General features: G+C 41.8%; 1 protein-coding gene across 1 annotated transcript; it reads left to right on the top strand.

Moving 5' to 3' along the window:
* Positions 1-5,760: 5,760 nt before the first annotated feature.
* LOC133393548 (uncharacterized) lies at positions 5,761-14,018 on the top strand. The gene has a single exon (XM_061658926.1). It carries the CDS (start codon positions 12,035-12,037, stop codon positions 13,175-13,177), a length of 1,143 nt encoding a protein of 380 aa, XP_061514910.1. The 5' UTR covers positions 5,761-12,034; the 3' UTR covers positions 13,178-14,018.
* The last annotated feature ends 9,706 nt before the right edge of the window (positions 14,019-23,724 follow it).

The raw sequence follows: 23,724 nt of genomic DNA, 5'->3' as shown, positions 1-23,724 counted from the left end.
CTGGCCTACGGTCGGAATTGGTTTTATTTATACTCAATGGGTTTCGTACATTTTGTTTTGTAATGTGTTTTTGTCCTAACTAGTTAATTTGGCCCTTTTAGTGGGTTACACAGCAAATTCAGAGTTATCAAATCTGTTATCTGTTTTATTTTGATAAGTAACAATTCCTGAACACGCAAACTGTTACAGTTCATTTCCGACTAAATATATTATTAATTGAATAAGTGAATAAACAAGAAAGATGTTATGTATGTTACCAGTATGCCAGTATTTGTATTGTTCCTGTTGGACTTAAAAGCAGGCTTTCCTTAAACATAACGGGCACTAAGATTCATTATTTTCCTGCATCAATCTTTTTTAATTTGTCAATCACCTCGTGGTAAACAATGTTTCTCACTGTGACACCCCCAAGATCATAATCGGGATTCACTATCAGCACCGCCACGTTCTTCCTTGATGTCACTCGCGACAGTGCAACGTAAAGCTGTCCGTGTGCGAACACATCTGAGGGTAGGTACAAACCAAGGTGGTGTAGGGATTGACCTTGCGCCTTGTTTATAGTCATTGCGAAGCAAACCTGGAACGGGAATTGCTTGTGACGAATTTGAAACGGAAGGTTTACATCGTTGCTATCACAAAAGATACGTGGCAACAACACATCGTCTTCCCGCCGTTTGCCAGTTAAAATCCGTGCATGTAAGCAATGTGGTTTCATATCGATGATCTGTAAACGCGTCCCATTGCATAGCCCTCTCTCGGTGTTAAGATTTCGCAGAAGCAGTACTGGTGTGTTTTTCTTCAACCGCAGACAATGAACTGGAATTCCGCTCACATTAATAGAGTGCAGAAACTCTGGTGGCAACTGAAGCGCCTCTTGCTCTTCCGGGTTGACCAACGTGTCTACCGAAAGATACTCCTGCACCTGGCCAGGTAATTGTTCCAACACATCATACGATCGTCCGATACGATCTACCGCGGCAGTGACAATATCGTACACCACTCTTTGCTCGGAATCCAGTAGATTTATCGATGCAAGCGTTTCGTCTAGTACATTGAAGCTATACGAACGTTCTGCATCGATGTGCGAATTTACATCGTTATGCTGATCGGATTGAAGGTGCATCGGAAGATGTTGAAAATCAGCCAATTGTGGCATGTCTGGAAAGTTGGTCAGCGTTTTTGATGGTGTCATTTGACGCAAATATCTGTCGATGACGCGCAGAGCACAAAATTGCTCCTGTGTACGTAGCAGCATGTTTTGATCAGAGTCCTGCGTTGTATAACGCTCTTGATGCTGCCAATGGAAATCCTGACATAAATGTAACACGTACGACTCCCACAGGCGGCGAGGATTTTGTGGCTGTTGCGACAGGATGATTGCGAACAGATGGCGCAGTTGAGATCGCATATGGAATGAAACGGCTTCCTGCATTGCCCGATCCCATTCATGGTCATCTTGTAGCATCCTATTCATAGTAGCTGCTTCATGGTAAGACGCATAAACGATACCGTCAACCGTCCGAAGGTCTTCAAATGAAGTTGGGCCCTTGCGATAGCACAGCATCAACCGCAAGCAGTACCGTTCCATCTGCGACATCGGACAGTATACCATACGACCAATCACGATGCTTGCGTCACGAATGCGTTGAATCTACTGGCATCCTGAGCCTTCATGCCATGGAAGTCGCTGAGTTGGCTTGGCATATCGGAAGTACGTCGGTAGCTCTTGATATGTGAGATTTCGCGCGGAATCTTTGCCATCAGCTGAAAGAAGCGCGTTAGCATTGTGTGGTGGCCTCGTTCGATGACAGATTCGATGTTTTCGTTCGAATTAAAGACGATTCCCTGTTGGTTCTCGAGGTGTATCGGTAGTACGACGACAGTGACTGTTTTTGCCTGTATCTCGAAACCGAAGATGATTGCCATGGCCTGAGATGCTGATATGTACCGAGCATCAAGATATTCTTGTATCTCGTTCAATGATGTAGATGGCGAAATTACTACACGGTCGTGTCCCTTATACACGTACTTGTAAAGGTACTTAATACTGGCCACCGACGAACATACCTCGACGTTTATGTAACAATCGTATTTATGACACAACCACGGATTGTAGGGTACAACATAACGATTGTCCAGGTGTACACCCTTTACTGTTACAGTACGTCCATCGTTGCGTCGTCTATATACTGGATAACCGTCATCGGCTTGTTTTGTTTCATTGGTGAAATTTTTCGGGAACCTTTTCGAACATACACCATCTTTCATACACGGTGCATCCGGATTCGATCTACCGCATGGTCCATGCATCATGCACATGCGTACTCTTTGATAAAGTTGTTCGTTTTCTGGATCTGGGATTTCGGCAGAGTCTAAACGGTCATAATCATCCGCCGACCGTGGCTTGTCCGCTTCAGCAAGCATCAGCAAACAGTGAGCATGGGGAAGGCCACGCTTCTGGTATTCAATAACATGAATGCGTGCAATCTCTAAACCAAGAACTCCAGCCAAAAGGTCATCCAACATGGATTTTAGTTTCAGTCGAAACACACGGGCCGTCAGATCTGGTCGATCTGCGGCATGTTGTCGTGGAAGTAAAGCTTCTGATACCTCTACCCATTTCGGGTTGCAAGTGACAGTGATAAATAAATCTGGCTTTCCAATAGCTCTCACAATGGCCATCGAATCTTGATATTGGGCGCGCATATAGCGCTCGCCTCCTGGGAAAGATGGGGCAAGAATAATGCGTGTGCCCACTTGCCCAAGTGTTCGGTCGTGTTCGCGCGGATCTTCCGGTAACGGATTGACGATTGGACCAGCAAAATCCATTATGCCAGCGTATGCATCGGCACGCAGCTGTGCTTGATGTTCACGTTGGAACTTGAGCCGCTGTTCTTCGATCTTACGGCTTGATCAACGGCGTACTGTTGCATAAGCCGTCCTGCACGATGGATTAGGGATGTTTGTCCGGCCCTTGTACACATCCGATAAGCGGCATATTCTCGATTCGTAATCTGCCGTGATCTGGTATTTTCTCCAACTGCCATTTGTCCTTCACCGTCGGCTGGTTCATCATCGTTGCGGCTACCTGTTCGTGTGTGTCGTTGTGCCCGATCACGCCGCATTCTCTTTAAAATATTATATGTCCATCCAACTTCTGCGTATGGATGCAGGAGCGGATAGGCTAGTGGGTCATATAGTTGATGTGATTCGAAAACACGGCTGAGGTTGCCAGAAGCACGACACTGTAAAACGATGTCACGTGACTGTCCTTGTTCTCCATAAAGGAATATGCCACCGACCTCATCGGCGGTTGGTCTGTTGTAGCGACGCTGATCGAGGCCCGGCAAGCGGGCGTGAATGTGTAGCTGGACATTTTGTTGTAGCGTCTTACGTTCATTTGCGTGACGAAACAGGTGAGCCAAGGAGTTATTGGCATCAAACATACGCTGGAGAATTGCCACTTTCATTCGATCCAGCTTATTGCTCAAAGCAACTCGTGCTTCGATAACATTGTTCTGATTCTCTTCTATACGCGTGTCGTTGAAATAAAGTTGTGCATATGCTGGCGCATGACCTGGGACTTGGTCAAGTGCACCGATTCGATGGCACAGAGTACCCTGGATACGGAACGTATAAACACCTCTACCGTTGGCGACGGAGCGATCTTGACGCACATGATCATTTGCACGTATTGATGCTCCCATGGACGTAAAGGCGAATGCGTTATTGTATACACGAATATTTCGCATGAATTCTGCATCGTCAAACAGTTCAGATAGCTCAGTTGGAGGCTCTTGAAATGGTGGCAAAATGACCTGACCACCATTACAGCACAATGTTCCAGTCTCTCCAGCCCATTTTTCTGTCGCACAATATGGGCACGGTGTGCGAGCGTTCAGTTTATGACGTATAGGGTAGTTGTAGTTATCATGATAACCGAGCCCAGTATTTAGTGTTCGTGCTCCATATTTGTTTTGGATTCGTTTCCGTCGAAAGGCTTCCCATCGTTGGCGAAGCGGGAGAACGAATTCTGTCTGCTGCGTATGGTGAAGATTAATAAGTTTTCTTATTTTTAGCTGTTGCAAAAGATTGACATATGATATACTTACTATCTCTCTATAAATCTGAAGATGTGATCGAGCAGCATGCGTATCTTCTGATGGAGCAACCTGCAATTCATGTGATGAAGGATTCTCTTCACGATCATGTGTCCTCGTTTCCGATGGTTTCGGACCTGTAGTATCACCAACTGTCCGTCCAACTGACGATGACGGTACTCGGCCTGCCGTTTACGTTGAAGACGTTTCTGTTTTGCAGCGGGTGTTTCTTCGGGAGGAGTTGCATATCTTACCCTCCAGTCCTGTGGACATGGCTCAGCACTCAGATTCTTAAAATCGAACAGTAACGTTGAACTACTTGTGTAACCTTATCTCTCAATGTGATGTATATGCTTACCCGTCCACTGCTTAGAAATTTTTCCAACACTTATTTCTTGTTAAAAATTAATCTTGTTAAGAAATCTTGTAACAATTATTTCACAATATGCTTGAATGTCGTCAATTTACATGAATTATATTTTCTTGACAATCAGCTTGATTCCATAGCCTACTTGATTAGACTGTTTCTTTTCAAGACTTTATAGACTTTCTTGACAATCAGCTTGATTCCATAGACTACTTGATTAGACTGTTTGTTTTCAACAAGAAAATGTTATATTCGACGGTAATCAGTGAAAGATTGACAGAAGCATCCCAAAATTCTACAATTTCAATACCATATTTGTCATCAAAAATTTCGATGCATATAAATGAGGAATAATCCTCAAAAAACTTTTTTTTATTATTGACATACTTTTTTTTCAAAAGATATTATTTTTATTAGTATGTCACTTCTTTTTACACATTGCTCATAACTGTTCCTCTCTTTTGTTTTATTTTTTTATTTTCATAAAAAATTAAGTCGATCAATCCATGCTACGACGAACTTCACATAAACACTTTGAAAACGTTGGTGTAGAAGTTTTGTATTGAATAAAACAATGATGTCTTTCGATCTGAATATATCAATGATTCAATCACTCTACCATTGCTTGTTGCCTCGGAGAATGGAAACACCGCAAAGAAATAAAAATCATCCAAGCACCCATAGTTGGTTAGCAAAACCATTCTATAGTGAGTAACTTTTTCGTACATGAAGATCCTATAGTGAGCAATCGTTTCACCTATGAGCGTAACGTGAGCGTGACGTGAGCGTCACCTCTTACTTCGTTTTGTATAGGGAGACTAGCTTAAGATGGCCCGGTTACAGGATTTTGCAACAGAATCCCGAGTGTTTTTATACCACTCGAGACTGTACTCAAACACCTTCACATGCAGTCCTGTTTCTCCTATCTTTATCGATATTTTCTTTCACGATCGAGCACATCGTCCTTACATGACCTGAACAACAATTTTCCATGATGTTTGGTCCCTAGTTGCAGCATTTTAACCATGGAGATACCCATTCTCCGACAAAACTTACTTTATCCGATCCAGATTACCAACCCCTTGTTGGCGAGACATGAGTTCGGTATCCTCATAACATGCCCCAGCGATCGTATCCTGTCTGCCTTCACCATCTTCAGGATGCTCTATCCGCCGTACAGCTCAGCAAACTCGTTGTTCATCCTTCTCCTCCAAACTTCATGCTCGAACACACCACCAAAGGTGGTCGGAAAATGCGTCACTCAAACACGCTCAAAGCGTTTGCGTCTTCCGCTCGAATGATCCAGGACTCGTGTCCATAGAGGACGACCAGGCGAATCAATGTGCGTTATATTTCACATTTCATGCGGACTAAGTCTTCTGGATCTCAGCAGTCGATGAAGCCCGTAGTATACACGATTCCCATGCACGGAATTTGCTGCTGATATTGTTGTACGAAGTAACAACCATACCAAGATAGAAGAACTCCTCTACGACCTCGAGACTGTCGCCGTCAACTAATAAACTGCTCCCCAGTTGGTCTGAGTCTGACCAATGATTGTTGATTTGCATTTGAGTCACCTGCATTTATACGCCTCACACACACTCGCTATTTCTCAATAATCAAACATTAACCATTTGAAAGTCATGAAACAATTTCTTCGGCTGCATACAAAATGACACCTTCCAGGGCGATGTTGAAGAGCAGACAGAACAGTCCGTCACCTTGTCTCAGAACCTGTGATCGTCAACAGTACCCTGTGCGATTCGAACGATTCCGACATCAAGTTTGATACTCTTTCCTTGCACTGCACCTCGTTCATAGTGGCTTCTACCATCCGGATCAAGTTCCCAAGAAAGTGGTACCGCTGCATGATTTTCTATAGCTCATACCGGACTAAGGTTTTGTAGGCTGCCTGGAGTCGATTTGGAGGTCAGTGGTGGATTTGCCTCCAACAAACCCTGCTTGGTAGCTGCCGACGAAATTTTTAGCTAGGGACGCATACGTGCAGAACAGGGTCTGGGGCAGGATCTTGTAGGCGGCATTAAAGACTGTGATGACACGAAAATTCGAGCATTCCAGCTTGTCGTCTGTTTTTTTTTAATTTAAATGTCATGGGTGAAAGAAACCCAGCATCCACTCATTTCTAGCAGTTTTTTTTGTTCCCAGATTCTTATAATCATGAATACACCAACGATTTCGAGGGTAAGCCTCACCGGCTCTGTTTTGAAGAGCTTTTCCTCTAGCTCATCACTGCCAGCAGACTTATTGCTCTTAAACTGCTTGATAGATGCAAATCATTGTAATGTGGCAGCAAATCCCGTTGACAGAACTGATTGTCCTCCTTTGCACAAACTACCGTCAATAGGTTCAACTCGGTACTGAATTTACTAACTTTCCGTTCCGCCTACATTAACTGAATTTAAGTTGAATTTAACCAAATATACACGAAGCAAATGGGGCGGTCCCGTGGTACATTCGTCAATTCGAACGACTCAATAACACGCCCGCAATGGGTTCAAGCCTGGAACGGACCGTCCCCCCGTAGTAAGGACTGACTATGCGGCTATGTGGTATTGAATAAAGTCTTGAAAGCCTGTATAGGCCGGCATGTCCTCGTAGGACGTTTACACCAATTAGAAGTGAAGAAGTACACGATGCAAAATTGATTTTATTTTTGCTAAGTTTTCAACTCAACTGTTAATCAATACTGTTGTGTGTCCGATGAGATTTTTGTCAACCGCAATAATTCTTAGAACACGAAATTCAACCTGTACACTGCTTCCATTCATGAGGGTAGAGAGTACAGTTGATCGTAATGATTGTTCATCTCCCATTAAAAGACACAGGGACCGCCACCGGCGTACGGGAAAGTTTGCTGGAGGTCCCTGTAGACCGCCATAGCGTGTAGACCTGATCGTGTTAATCTGTGCTCTACCTTCTGCAGGGTTTTATTGTAGAAAAATGATTTGACTGAATCAAACGCCGTAGCTCTATGATTAACAACATGCATTCTGCTTAACATTCATGGTTTTGCTTTGAGTGTTTAAATGTAAGTTGATAATCACTGGTTTTTCAGTTTCATAAATTATAGATGATGAGTCCTGCAGTACTTGGACGCTAATGTTTATACCCAGGAAACGGCGCCACATTGGCAACAATTAGAAGCTATCGTTAATCTCATCAACGTAGGTGGATCGTAAAATTACAATTATTTGTCTTAAATTGTGTGATAGGAGTGCTATAATATCAAAATCTACTGTTGTTTGTTTAAGTGTGTGGATTTCTGTTCAACACTTCAAAGAAATAAGTGTGTATGTGTTTGTCCCATAATGCATCCATCTCAGTTTGAAAGGTTGAATTGGACTTGTAGGTTTATTTTGAATATTCCTCTTCCTGCATTACTTGGTAGCTGAGAACATAAACAATATGTAGTGAACATCAACCAGGCTAAGAAGGACGCAGGTCTTTTTTTTGTAAAACATTTAATAAGTCCGATATTGAATGAGTGTAAAATAGTTTTTAAACGACGGCGTTGTACAGGCGGTCCCCGAGATACACGGTTAATGGGGACCGAAAACGGCCGCAAAATACCGCGTATCTCGAATTTCCGCGTAAGTCGAATCTCGTGATTTCCAGCTAAAATATCACAAATTTTCGTGAAATTTTGCAAGTAGGGGGCGTTTTTAGTCACTTTGTGAATTATTTGATATGATTCTGACTGAATATAACTGTTTTAAACCTTTTGAAATAGTTTTTAACATTCGATCAAAACGGAAATTATTTGGCAATTTGCAATTGATGTGTCAAATCAGTACAATTTGCTCAAAGAATTGTCAAATTTAGAAAACCGCGTATCTCCGAATCCGCGTATAAGAGGTACCGTGTATCTCGGGGACCGCCTGTACTTGTGTTTATGACATTGTTGCTAAATTTAACACCGTATAAAAGCCAATGTGAATGAATCACTTTTTTCTATGATATTTCGCATGAATTTTGCAAGGGCAAATACATGAACATGCATTTGTGTAAATCATCATCGTCATCAATTATTTTCCATAATCAACTTCATTTCCAGTCGTAGGCCGATATATGATTATGCTCAAGCATCTGAATATAGTCGTTAATCGACTTGCCATTCGGTTTCCCCCTTGCTAAGGAATCACACACGTTATTGGCTGATTTCGGAAAGCAAAGTAGAGAATTCGATGATGGTTAAGTTTGAATTTCTTGTCGGAGCACTTCCGTACGTTCTTTATTTAAACTCTCATGCTCAGCTACGCGACTGCGATGCATGTTCTTCTGTTTTTCTTTGTACATTTTTTTTTGTAGTGCATGTTGCGCCTGTCCATCTCACCAACCCTATTGCGTTCGGCTTCTAGAACTGGACGTTTAGTTACCTGTACTTGCTTGGTTCATTCATTACGTACATCTCCTAACCCTTGTTGAAACGGGATACTGTATACGCCCACTGGTTCGTGTTTAGATGCGAGATGAGCCTCCCTTTTCTTTCTGTCTTTTTGAGTGGTTCCGTTGTTGCAAAAACTATAGGTAAAAGAAAAACGGTCGGTTAATTTATTTGCTAATAGCTGTGAATAATATCGATGTGCGATAAAATACTCACCACAAAGTATAAAATAATTGTGTTGCTGTTTGATGTCCTTGAAGCTATTCGATTGGATCACGCTGGTCAAGGATTCATACACACATGAAAAAGATACATTGTTTATGGTTAGTAATATAAACATCTGTACAAAAACTCATCCAACTTACCAAACTGTTCGCGTTTCAAATTGATTAGACGAAAGAACCAATTTCGCAAATATCGACATGCCTTTTCTTTCCGCAAGCTCAATTCACCTCAACACACGTTTGATCAACACCCAAGCAATTCAATTGATTAACAAAACTTGGCCCAGCACCAGTTAAAACAGTTTCAAGGGCTTTAAAAAAATATTCCACAAAAAAAACACAAATACAATTTCATCCATCAGATCGAATCCGTACGGTTGAAAGTGACTGCTAGATCAAAACAACCGGTCAGCAAAAGTGTCCGAGTACGGCGCACGTGTACGAAGAAGAGCAACCAATGAGAAACACACCGTCAACGTAACACCGTCTCCATAACACCGTCACCGTAACGGCGTCGCTGTAACGGCGTCACCCCGTTGCCATGGTAGCGTTACGCGCTAAGGAAAATTTATATATAGGAGATTAAAGGTTATTGATATGAAGTACAATTCATACATTGTATTAGAGTGAGGTGTCTATCAATTTGTGCCTATGTTGCGCTTTTAGTGTTTTTACAAAGGTTCTGGAAAGTTTCAACTGTTCTAGCCAAGGAACGGGTGCGTTGGTCGATCTTTGCCTACACTGCGCTTTTTAGCAATAAGTTGCTATGCGTTCTCTGTTTGTCCACTTTGCGGCAGTAACGCTTGAACTGCTTATGTTGCGCGTTTCGGTTGTTTTCGATAAATGGGCCTCATCGCGAACGAAAGTCGATAACGGAGTGGATAATTTAGCCGATCGGTTAGCAGAATTCGAATGTTATCCAATTGCGTTTTCTTAATCAGAATCTTCGCTAACCGATCGGTTTGGCAGTGGAGTGGAATGGTGTTTGCCGCCATAGCAACGTGGTTAAAAAGTCGAGCAGTGGGATATGCAGTTTAAAACTTCATATAAAAAAACCATTTCAGTCGGATAGCCAAATCTACTGCTCCACCCCAGTTGATATAACAGTGGAAAACTAAATAATATTAAAAACCATGTTTCACAGCTAGCAAAAAAGGATGTTTTATCGCTGTTTGAGTTATTTAAGATGTTTTATCACTCGATTTAGCTAAAATATTCTTTTTTAGAAAATACAAATTTATCTTTTTTTTTTCAATAAATAATCAAAACACATAAATTTAGGTTTATAACAGGTATCTAGTTTTTATAGTTCAAGCTAAGAAATAAAAAACAAAAAAAAATCCTTTTCTGCTAATCCTTCTCTTTTATCCAACCTTATGTTATGGCCTTATGGCATGTTAGAATCGGTTCCGACACGTAAATGCAACGAGATTAGGAAGACCAGTATTATCACTAGGTACAAGAAATTATAAGCAACTCATATCCGTTGGAGCGGCGAGTTCCGGTCGGAATCGTTTGCGTTGTTTTGCACCTATCGAAGGTGTTGTGCCTACTTGTACCTTCCGGACTATCCCCAAAAACTCAGGGTCGCTTATGGAAGGGTACAGCCCGGGAGTGTTCGGATTGACACACAAATCGCTATGTTCTACGCCTCCTGACAAACGTGTTACCCAATGAATTTTTTTGTTCATCCATTTAAACGAATATTTACACATGAATAGCTTCTCTTCTGAATCACATACATTACAATTTTAACGTAGTTATTTTATTTTTATCAAATCTGACGCAATCATCATCGTACGTGTGGAAGCACACTCATTGTCGTATCAAGCTCGCCAGTCTTCAGTGGACGGTCCTTGTTCAAGGCATGGAAACTGTTGGCACGATATCATCCTCGTGCATATTAGATGCACCAAACAATATCAAAACAACGAGCTGTCAGCTGACAGCTCGAATAGCTATAGCAAATAACACCAGATGGCGCTAGGAAAGGAGAAAAGGATGAAAAAATAACCCTTAAGGCGAGACAACAAGCTGATCCAAAAATAGGGCCAATGAGAAACAAGTTCGGCAGCGGTCACAAAACAGGGTCAAGCGGGGTCAAGACGGATCAGCTGACGAAGAATAGGCGCCATCGAGGAAGTTAGTAGCAAAAGTCAAACGAGAGAAAACATACCAATTTTTAAACTGTGCGGCGAAAATTGATAATACGTGAGCGCCAGTTCTAAGAAGGTCTAAAACACTACTCAAATAAATAGAATGCTACAACCGTGGCAACATTTAAAAATTGGTGCGACATTCAACATTCGTTTAGATATTTTCTTTGAAATAAAAATCCGTACCTGTGTGCGTCGTGATGAGTACCGGGATTAATCGTGGTGGCTGCGAGCGAAATAATACCGCAAATATGGTGCTGTGCAATAAATGCCATGAGTGGTACCAATACGCGTGTGTCAGCATCACCGCGATAGTTGAATCCCATACGCGGATGTGCGATTTGTGTGTGAAGAAGAGGATAAAGTGCGAAGCGAAGGAGAAGACATAACCCCATCACCGCGATAGTTGAATCCCATACGCGGATGTGCGATTTGTGTGTGAAGAAGAGGGTAAAGTGCGAAGCGAAGGAGAAGAGGTGTCTAGAAACCCCAATGGAAGCCATCGCGAAGACGAGGAAGCCGGCTGAAAGCTGCAATGGCGAAAAAATAGCCAAAAGAGCAGCATATAGCGAGGGCGATGCCTCGGCGTATAAGAAGCTGTCCACGGGGGAACAGGTACCCACATCGATCCCAGCTGCAAAAATGCCCCATACCACAAACGTATCAAAAAAGGCGACAATGCAAGCGGCACTGGCACAACTGATCGAAGTGCAGCGATTAGAAAAGGAGTTAGCTCTAAAAGAGTTCGATATTAAAATGGCGATAAACAGGAAATAATTATGCTTCAAATCGAGAAGGCGAAAAGATCGAAACGATTTTACGCAAACAACTCCTCGAATCTGGAGCAGGATGAACGCGAGCAGCAGCAGTGTAACGAAGCAGTGAACGTTAGTGAAGCTGATGAGAAAGTGTGCATCGGAACGGTACCAGCAGATCCTGAGGCATTAGCAACCGTGGAACCGATAGTTTGTACCAGACAACATGCGTCGGCGCAGCCGGCCCTCCAACTACAAAACTGTTCTGTAGCCAAAGCACACGCGCAGCTAGACTGCGAATCGCGAGACAACGCGCTCCCTAGTGAAGCGGTCCAATCTGGAGGAGCAGAACCGTTGTCGATGTATGCGTTAAGATCCACAGTACTGAGGATACCATTCCGCATGGTGTCTATCACAAATCAACGAGGACACCAAGGCATCGACACACAACGCACCCTGGACGACAGGCCAGCGACAACACTGGTGCCATCTGAACTGGCACAAAGCGCCAGTGTAGCCGGTAAGCCAGTATCACCAGAGACGAGCTGGATGGCAGGCGTGACGAGAGATGGTTCGAGCATGAGGGAAACTAGATCGGCGAAGGCGGCGGGAAGCGACAGCAGGCAATACGAGTTTGCCAACCCTCGTAGCAACATAAAGCTAAGTTTGCCGCCTCAAGGACTTTTCTTCGCCTCATTAACAAAAACTTTTGCTCACTTTCAGGGACTGTCGATTCCACCGTTCCTGAAAGGGGAGTCGAAGTTGATGACCGGAACACTACGCACCGATCTGGCAGCACCACCCGAGATAGGCAGATCTGGTATTCCGGCAACCGATAGAAGCCGGTCGAAATGGTCGGTCTACAGTTCCGGCAACTCTGCTGGGGCCACATTCCGTCGGAAGCTGATATGGAGCTTCACCAATAGCGTACAATTCATGTGCACAACGAAGCTAAAAGAAAAAAATGCGCAAGTTAGTGAACACACACATACACTCACCGACAAAAACAGAAAAAGGGTTATGTTTACACCATCCGCGTTGCAAGACAGGTATAGAGGCCGGGCGTATCTGTGGTTTCGCATCCAACAGACAATCGGGAGAGGAAAACGGCAAAAACTAACACCGTATGGACACAAGAGAATGTTGATTGAAGGATTGATCGTGTGAAAACGTAGGCGAAGTCGTATCTGTGTGCAATTCGAAAAGCACAAAAACACTTGCAGCGCGGACGTAGGCTATTCACGCATGACAGTTCCTATGCAATGATCATGATAGCGAGCTGGCCCGATATAAATGAACACTATCGCGAGTTATTAAGGCTAATATGCACAGTAGGAGGTAGGATGTATCGTACTGATTTTGAGCAAATCCTTCCTTTACAAGGATTTACGGGGTGGAGTGTTGGCACGATATCATCCTCGTGCATATTAGATGCACCAAACAATATCAAAACAACGAGCTGTCAGCTGACAGCTCGAATAGCTATAGCAAATAACACCAGATGGCGCTAGGAAAGGAGAAAAGGATGAAAAAATAACCCTTAAGGCGAGACAACAAGCTGATCCAAAAATAGGGCCAATGAGAAACAAGTTCGGCAGCGGTCACAAAACAGGTTCAAGCGGGGTCAAGACCGATCAGCTGACGAAGAATAGGCGCCATCGAGGAAGTTAGTAGCAAAAGTCAAGCGAGAGAAAACAGACCAATTTTTAAACTGTGCGGCGAAAATTGATAATACGTGAGCGCCAGTTCTAAGAAGGTCTAAAACACTACTCAAATAAATAGATTGCTACAATCGTGGCAACAGAAACGATCGTCCCAGGTGTTGTGCAGGGAGACGGGGTGGGGGGAGATTTCATCTTTATATCTATATCAAATCTTTTATAGACATTTTGTTGGTCGCGTTCTTATCACTGTCTCACTCTTGTTTCCCTCTGTTTCTTTCTACTTTGCCTGTGGTACATTTTACTACGGTACGCTTGTACAGCGGCACGTCCTAGCAAAAATATATATATATAAAAGCAAATATATATATATATTTATATTTATATATATCCTTTATTTATCCTTTATTGTTCGTTTTATTTATTAATGATGTTAACTCAGTCATTCCACACGATTGTTTTCTTTGTTATGCAGATGACCTAAAGATTTTTAAATCTTTATCGTCTGTTGTTGACTGCGTATCGCTCCAAAACACCCTCAACCGATTTGCATCATAGTGCTCATCGAACCAGCTAGTTCTATGCCCCGAAAAATGTCCTTCAGTCGTTTACGTTGTTCCGTTATGACTTCTTATATCTTCGAGGGTATAGCAATAAATCGTGTACTCTCGGTAAAAGATCTTGGTGTAACTTTCGATAGCAGGTTATCATTCCTCGATCACATTGACGTTACCGTTAATAAGGCTCGTAAAACAATCGGTATGATAAAACGTTTTTCAATCCGCATACGCGTCTGGACTCATTGGAGAAATGCCGTCACATTTCCCAAATAATGTTTGTTGCCTCGCTCATATCTAATGCTGTGGATTCACATATCATTCTTTCATCTCTGCATTTCTATGTTCCAATTCGTTCCTGACGCCCTCGTGCTCCTTTATTTGTTCCTAATCGACACACTTCAGTTGGTTTAAATGACCCTTTATTACGTGCTGTGAGATTGTTTAATTCCTGCGCACACCTGTTTGACCATCACCTCTCCTTACCATCCTTCCGATCCATCCTCAGAGCAAATATTTAATAAGTTTAGTTAATAGGTATGTTGTTAAGAATTCAATTCAGACAGCAGTTATGTATATAAAATAAAAATAAAATAAAATGATATATATATATATATATATATATATATATATATATATATATATATATATATATATATATATACATATATATATATATACATATATATATATATATATATATATATATATATATATATATATATATATATATATATATATATATATATATATATATATTTATGTGGCAACCTTGCGTATTACTGCACTGTAAAGTGCCGAAAGCTTTTAACCTTTGTAAGGTTCCGTACACACCTTTACGCTTACCTGTCTATTGCGAAACTAATACGCGTTCCTCTATTAACACTAATACTACAAACTTATACTACCTACGCTAAGTAAGGATCATTACAATACTACCACGAAATCTTCCAGTTGAATTTGTACAGAATAAAATTAAGTTAGTCTTATCTCGCAACCCAGTGGTGGATCAAGGGTATTGGAGGCCCAAGGCGGAAAGACGACTTGAGGCCCTCTGTAAATGGGAAGCGTTGTTGGGGGGGGGGGGATGCACCAGAACACGAGTGATCTACGTGTCTATGGAAGGTGAACTGACTTCTCCATCAGTTCGAGCTTTATTTATAACAAATATGGTGTGAAAGTTGTGACACATTTGACAACCAGATGTTTGTCAAATGTGAGCTTTCATTTGGTATTCCGGGTTTGGGTTTTTTTACAGGTGTTTCTTAAATTATACCTAGTGTGCCTGTGTTTTATCAACTATCCGTGCATTGTAGATGCAGCGAACGTTTTCCTGTTTATGCCTGGGTTTTACGGAAGTTTAATTGCTTATCTGTGGCGCGTTTTCCTTATTTATGTTCTGGGGTAAAACACGAGAACGTTTACGCTTCTGGTGTTTAATGTTTCTTTACCTGGCTACTGGCTATGCGCTTGCGCTTCTGGTGGTTAACGTCTTTTTACCTGGCTTTTGGCAATGCTAAGTTAGATGTGAATAGATGTTAGATGTTAGCAGTAAATCTGCTACACCTACACCCTTCGGAAGAATAACGTAATGAAATGAAGTTATTCTGTCATATTTTAATTGCTCAATTTTTGTGAATATTCTGTGTGACACCATCAGTGTTTTCAATTATCATGTTAGGTCCGTTAATCTCTTTTACTTTATACGGTCCTTTATATACCGGATCTAGTTTTGTTTTGTTCTCATTTGTCAATGCTATTTGATCTTCTATTTGAAAATTAACTTGGTTGATGTTTTGTTGCTCTTTCATTAGTTTCATTTTTTCTTGTTCTATATGTTTTCGAGTCCTATCGTGAGCTAGTTTTAATCTGTATTTAAATTCTTTTGAGTAATCATCTTAATTATAAAATGGTGTAGATTTTTCCGTTATATTTGTCGAAATTTTCTGGTTTCTTCCGAAAACTAGTTCAAATGGTGTGTAACCGTTGTCTAAATTAGGCGTTGTATTATATGCAAATGAATAATAATTTATCCAATCGTCCCAACGTTCTAAAGCTCCTATCGTTTGTGGATGATATGGCGTTGAAAATTTGTGTTCTATTCGGAGAATTTCTGATATATTTTTAAATATTTCATTTTTGTACTCTGTACCCATATCGGTTCTGAATTCTTTAATATTTGTGCCAAATATTATCATAAATTTTTGTATTACTGCTCTAGCTACCGTATTTGCTTCTTTGTTAGGAATTGCTATAACCGTAACGTGTTTCGTTAAATTACATTGGAGTGTAACCGCATATCTATTATTGTTATTTGTTTTTTGAAATGGTCCTACTGTATCGATATACAGGCGGTCCCCGAGATACACGGTACCTCTTACACGCGGATTCGGAGATACGCGGTTTTCTAAATTTGACAATTCTTTGAGCAAATTGTACTGACTTGACACATCAATTGCAAATTGCCAAATAATTTCCGTTTTGATCGAATGTTAAAAACTATTTCAAAAGGTTTAAAACAGTTATATTCAGTCAGAATCATATCAAATAATTCATAAAGTGACTAAAACCGCCCCCTACTTGCAAAATTACACGAAAATTTGTGATATTTTAGCTGGAAATCACGAGATTCGACTTACGCGGAAATTCGAGATACGCGGTATTTTGCGGCCGTTTTCGGTCCCCATTAACCGTGTATCTCGGGGACCGCCTGTATTCCATAATTGCTTTACTCGGGATAGTTGGGTAAAAGTAAGGCTCAGCCCTCGGTAAAAGTAAGGCTCAGCCCTCTACGTTACGCTAGCGTTACGCGTAACGCCTGTTAATCACAAACCCAAGCAACATTTTTGAACGTTTGTTTTAACCGCCGTGGATGAGCAAATTAATAGATAATCATGTCTTATTATTGTTTACTTTTATATGATAATTAGAAACGCTTTGTTGATAATTAGAAAAGTGGTCACAACTTCAAGAATTATAATTTTAACAATCTTATAAATAAAATATGTAAATAATAAAAAAAAGATTATTTATTTATTTACCCAGTTATTGATAAAGTAGTATAATGAAATACTTACAAGTATTTATTAACTTCATTAACCTCATTTTAAAAAGAGCCCTTGCATCTAACGTAATTTTTATTCAAAATGGCCAGAAACATAGATTGAAAAGGTAATAGTTATATTTCATATATATAATTTAATTAAAAATATTTTAATATTTTATGTTTTCTAATCATAGAAAATGTTACTCCAATTGAAAGCTTTTGGGGTGTTCATGAGCTTCCTTCTTTCAGACTTTTTTTCATTAATCATAATGCTACAATGAAAAATATTAAACCTGTTATTTAATTTTTATTTAAAAATTAAATCTCCTTGAAATCGCTTCATCTTACAGCAATTAACTTTTTTTTCATCTCAATGTAAAATATTTTTTATTCAAATAATGTACACTGGTCGGTCGCCTGGATGACAAAACTGTAGTAAAAATGCTGCTTGGGAATATTTTAAGGGATGTAACGCTTCTCCAATGTAACGTAGTGGGCTGGGTAAAAGTAAGGCTCAGCCCTCTACGTTACACAGGAGAAGCGTTACATGCCTTTTAAAATTCCGATGCAGCATTTTTATAGCGATTTTGTCATCCACGCGAGCGACCAGTGTGCATTATTTGAATAAAACATATTTTAAACTGCGATAAACGTTCACGCCCCTACCGAAGACAAAGAGGAAGAGGAGAAGGACCTTTTTTACGGCCGCCTCGCTAGAATTGTAGATGCTTGCCCCAGGCATGACCTCATAATCATCCTGGGGGACTTCAACGCAAAAGTCGGTAGGGAGCCAATGTACCGCCAATACACTGGCTGTCACAGTCTGCATGAGCACAGTAATGATAATGGTAGTAGATTGGTCCAGTTCGCCGCAGCGAACAATCTGGTTGTAGGAAGTACCAAATTTGCGCGCAAAAAAATCCACAAGATTACGTGGGCGCACCCGGGTGGAGAATCCTTCAACCAGATCGACCACGTGTTAATAAGCCGCCGACGACAGTCGAGTCTGTTAAATGTCAGAACATATCGAGGAGCCAATATCGATTCCGATCACTACTTGGTTGGCTTAGTGATACGTTGTAGAATCGCCCGCCCCCGCGCCAATGGGGGCGGAGAAAACACGCAGGCTCGGCTCAACACGGACTCTCTAAGGGACATTGCTGTCCAACAGGAATTCAAAACCGCTTTAGAAGAGTCTCTACGCGACTCGAGGGTGGAGACTACGGGAACCATCTTCTATAAGTCAACCCAGATCCTGGCATACGCTGATGATATAGACATCATTGGTCTGCGGCTCTCCTATGTAGCAGAAGCCTACCAAGGGATTGAGCAGGCGGCAGAGAACCTCGGATTGCAGATAAACGAGGCAAAGACCAAACTGATGGTGGCAACATCAGCGGACCTACCAATAAATAATCCAAATCTACGTAGGCGTGATGTACAGATAGGTGAACGCACTTTTGAAGTCGTCCCAGAATTCACCTATCTTGGGTCAAAGGTCAGCAACGACAACAGTATGGAAGTTGAGTTGCGCGCAAGGATGCTGGCTGCCAACCGGTCATTCTACAGCCTGAAAAAGCAGTTCACCTCAAAGAACCTGTCGCGACGGACGAAGCTGGGACTATATAGTACCTATATAGTACCAGTACTCACATACGCCTCTGAGACATGGACACTGTCCAAATCTGACGAAACCCTCTTAGCCGCGTTCGAGAGGAAGATGCTCAGAAGGATACTTGGCCCCGTATGTGTGGAAGGACAATGGAGGAGCCGCTATAATGACGAGCTATACGAGATGTACGGCGATCTCACTGTCGTACAGCGTATTAAGCTCGCCAGGCTCCGGTGGGCTGGCCATGTTGTACGCATGGAAACGGACGACCCAGCCCGTAAAGTCTTTTTAGGCCGTCCACAAGGACAGAGGAGGCGTGGTAGGCCCAAATTGAGGTGGCAAGATGGCGTGGAGGCGTCCGCCATTAAGGCCGGGATAACGGACTGGCAGACGAAGGCGCGAGACCGTGAGCGGTTTCGGACACTCCTGAGGCAGGCCAAGACCGCAAAGCGGTTGTAGCGCCGGATAAGTAAGTAAGTAAGTTAAACTGCGATGAAACACATCTCGATTTCTACGAGATGTCATTTTTAAATAACAAGTAAATAAGAGGTTTAATATTTTTCATTGCTGCACTATAATTTATAAAAAATAGTCTGAAAGAAGGAAGTTCATAAACACCCCAAAAGCTTTCAATTTTAGTAACATTTCCTATGATTAGAAAGTATAAAATATTAAAAATATTAATAAATTAATAATGTATATGAAATATAATTATTACCTATTCAATCTATGTTTCCGGCTATTTTGAATAAACTTTACTTTAGGTGCGAGGGCTCTTTTTTAAATTGAGGTTAATGAAGGTAGTAAATACTTGTATGTATTTCATTATCCTGATTTATCAATAGCTGGGAAAATAAATAAATAATCATTTTTATAAGTAACCATTTTTTATGTGTAAGATTGTTATAATTATAATACGTGAAGTTGTTACAACTCTGATTGCTGTTAAAAATGATAGCCTAATAGTAATAATGTAATTTATTTATACTCATGAATTATCAATGAGTGTTGCCTTTATTAGCAATTGCTGTCCTTTTTAATGTTTGGTTAAAAATTGTTGCTTTTCTAATTATCATGTAAAAATAAGCAATATTAAGACATGACCCAAATAGCCAGCTCGTACTTTATAGCTGAATTAGGGCTGTTTAACGTTTTCGGTCCCCATTAACCGTGTATCTCGGGGACCGCCTGTATTCCATAATTGCTTTACTCGGGATAGTTGGGTAAAAGTAAGGCTCAGCCCTCGGTAAAAGTAAGGCTCAGCCCTCTACGTTACGCTAGCGTTACGCGTAACGCCTGTTAATCACAAACCCAAGCAACATTTTTGAACGTTTGTTTTAACCGCCGTGGATGAGCAAATTAATAGATAATCATGTCTTATTATTGTTTACTTTTATATGATAATTAGAAACACTTTGTTGATAATTAGAAAAGTGGTCACAACTTCAAGAATTATAATTTTAACAATCTTATAAATAAAATATGTAAATAATAAAAAAAAGATTATTTATTTATTTACCCAGTTATTGATAAAGTAGTATAATGAAATACTTACAAGTATTTATTAACTTCATTAACCTCATTTTAAAAAGAGCCCTTGCATCTAACGTAATTTTTATTCAAAATGGCCAGAAACATAGATTGAAAAGGTAATAGTTATATTTCATATATATAATTTAATTAAAAATATTTTAATATTTTATGTTTTCTAATCATAGAAAATGTTACTCCAATTGAAAGCTTTTGGGGTGTTCATGAGCTTCCTTCTTTCAGACTTTTTTTCATTAATCATAATGCTACAATGAAAAATATTAAACCTGTTATTTAATTTTTATTTAAAAATTAAATCTCCTTGAAATCGCTTCATCTTACAGCAATTAACTTTTTTTTCATCTCAATGTAAAATATTTTTTATTCAAATAATGTACACTGGTCGGTCGCCTGGATGACAAAACTGTAGTAAAAATGCTGCTTGGGAATATTTTAAGGGATGTAACGCTTCTCCAATGTAACGTAGTGGGCTGGGTAAAAGTAAGGCTCAGCCCTCTACGTTACACAGGAGAAGCGTTACATGCCTTTTAAAATTCCGATGCAGCATTTTTATAGCGATTTTGTCATCCACGCGAGCGACCAGTGTGCATTATTAGAATAAAACATATTTTAAACTGCGATAAACGTTCACGCCCCTACCGAAGACAAAGAGGAAGAGGAGAAGGACCTTTTTTACGGCCGCCTCGCTAGAATTGTAGATGCTTGCCCCAGGCATGACCTCATAATCATCCTGGGGGACTTCAACGCAAAAGTCGGTAGGGAGCCAATGTACCGCCAATACACTGGCTGTCACAGTCTGCATGAGCACAGTAATGATAATGGTAGTAGATTGGTCCAGTTCGCCGCAGCGAACAATCTGGTTGTAGGAAGTACCAAATTTGCGCGCAAAAAAATCCACAAGATTACGTGGGCGCACCCGGGTGGAGAATCCTTCAACCAGATCGACCACGTGTTAATAAGCCGCCGACGACAGTCGAGTCTGTTAAATGTCAGAACATATCGAGGAGCCAATATCGATTCCGATCACTACTTGGTTGGCTTAGTGATACGTTGTAGAATCGCCCGCCCCCGCGCCAATGGGGGCGGAGAAAACACGCAGGCTCGGCTCAACACGGACTCTCTAAGGGACATTGCTGTCCAACAGGAATTCAAAACCGCTTTAGAAGAGTCTCTACTACCAGAAGACAGATACGAAACTACGAGCGAGAGGTGGAACGCTCTAAAAACAAAAATAATAAACTGTGCAAGAAATATACTCCCACCACGTCGTGGCAACACCAAATCTGGCTGGTTCGACGATGAATGCAGACAAGTGACCGAACGTAAGAATACTGCATACCGAGCAATGCAGCAACGGCATAGAACGCGGGCATGCGCAGAGGAATATTCACGGCTTAGACGCGAAGAGAAACGAGTTCACCGCTCCAAGAAGCATGCTTTGGAAGAGCAAAACATGCGGGAACTCGAGCAAACCAGAGAGGCGTACGGACCGACACGAAAGTTTTACCAAGCGATAGCAGGTCACCGAAACAACGTTGTACCTAAGGTAACCTGCTGTCGCAACAAGGATGGAGATCTGGTCAGTAACCAGCCAGAGGTCCTCTCGCGGTGGGCTCAGTACTTTGATGAATTACTCAATGACCAGTTTAGCGAACAGCTAGAAGCGCCACTAGCAGATAATGTCATGCTACTGCCACCTAGCATAGATGAAACACGAAAGGCTATCCGTCGGCTGAAAAATAACAAGGCACCCGGAACCGACGGAATTGCAGCCGAACTGGTCAAGAATGGAGGTGCACGACTAGAAAACGAGATCCATCAAATTGTTACTGAGGTGTGGGATAGCGAATCGATGCCTTGTGATTGGAATCTCGGCATCATCTACCCCATATACAAGAAGGGAGATAGGTTGGACTGCAACAACTACAGGGGTATTACGGTGTTGAATACCGCCTATAAAATATTCTCCCTGATCCTACAGGATCGCCTTGTCCCGCACGTCGAAGAGATAGTAGGAAACTATCAAAGAGGATTCCGAAACGGAAAATCAACCACTGATCAGATCTTCACCATGCGGCAGATCTTGGAGAAGATGGCTGAATACAGAAACGACACATACCATCTCTTCATAGACTTCAAAGCCGCATACGATAGCATAGCCAGGGTAAAACTGTACGACGCTATGAGCTCATTTGGAATCCCGGCCAAACTGATAAGGCTAGTTAGAATGACTATGACCAACGTCACATGCCAGGTGAGGGTGGATGGAAAACTCTCAGGACCTTTTGCTACCACCAAGGGTCTGCGCCAGGGGGACGGGCTTGCCTGTCTCCTATTCAACCTGGCGCTAGAGAGGGCCATCCGCGACTCGAGGGTGGAGACTACGGGAACCATCTTCTATAAGTCAACCCAGATCCTGGCATACGCTGATGATATAGACATCATTGGTCTGCGGCTCTCCTATGTAGCAGAAGCCTACCAAGGGATTGAGCAGGCGGCAGAGAACCTCGGATTGCAGATAAACGAGGCAAAGACCAAACTGATGGTGGCAACATCAGCGGACCTACCAATAAATAATCCAAATCTACGTAGGCGTGATGTACAGATAGGTGAACGCACTTTTGAAGTCGTCCCAGAATTCACCTATCTTGGGTCAAAGGTCAGCAACGACAACAGTATGGAAGTTGAGTTGCGCGCAAGGATGCTGGCTGCCAACCGGTCATTCTACAGCCTGAAAAAGCAGTTCACCTCAAAGAACCTGTCGCGACGGACGAAGCTGGGACTATATAGTACCTATATAGTACCAGTACTCACATACGCCTCTGAGACATGGACACTGTCCAAATCTGACGAAACCCTCTTAGCCGCGTTCGAGAGGAAGATGCTCAGAAGGATACTTGGCCCCGTATGTGTGGAAGGACAATGGAGGAGCCGCTATAATGACGAGCTATACGAGATGTACGGCGATCTCACTGTCGTACAGCGTATTAAGCTCGCCAGGCTCCGGTGGGCTGGCCATGTTGTACGCATGGAAACGGACGACCCAGCCCGTAAAGTCTTTTTAGGCCGTCCACAAGGACAGAGGAGGCGTGGTAGGCCCAAATTGAGGTGGCAAGATGGCGTGGAGGCGTCCGCCATTAAGGCCGGGATAACGGACTGGCAGACGAAGGCGCGAGACCGTGAGCGGTTTCGGACACTCCTGAGGCAGGCCAAGACCGCAAAGCGGTTGTAGCGCCGGATAAGTAAGTAAGTAAGTTAAACTGCGATGAAACACATCTCGATTTCTA

The sequence above is a fragment of the Anopheles gambiae genome, chromosome 3, assembly GCF_943734735.2.
Source record: "Anopheles gambiae chromosome 3, idAnoGambNW_F1_1, whole genome shotgun sequence".
NCBI classification, from domain to species: Eukaryota; Metazoa; Arthropoda; class Insecta; order Diptera; family Culicidae; genus Anopheles; species Anopheles gambiae.
Note: the sequence above shows the minus strand (reverse complement) of the source record. Positions and strands in the feature narration are given on the sequence as shown.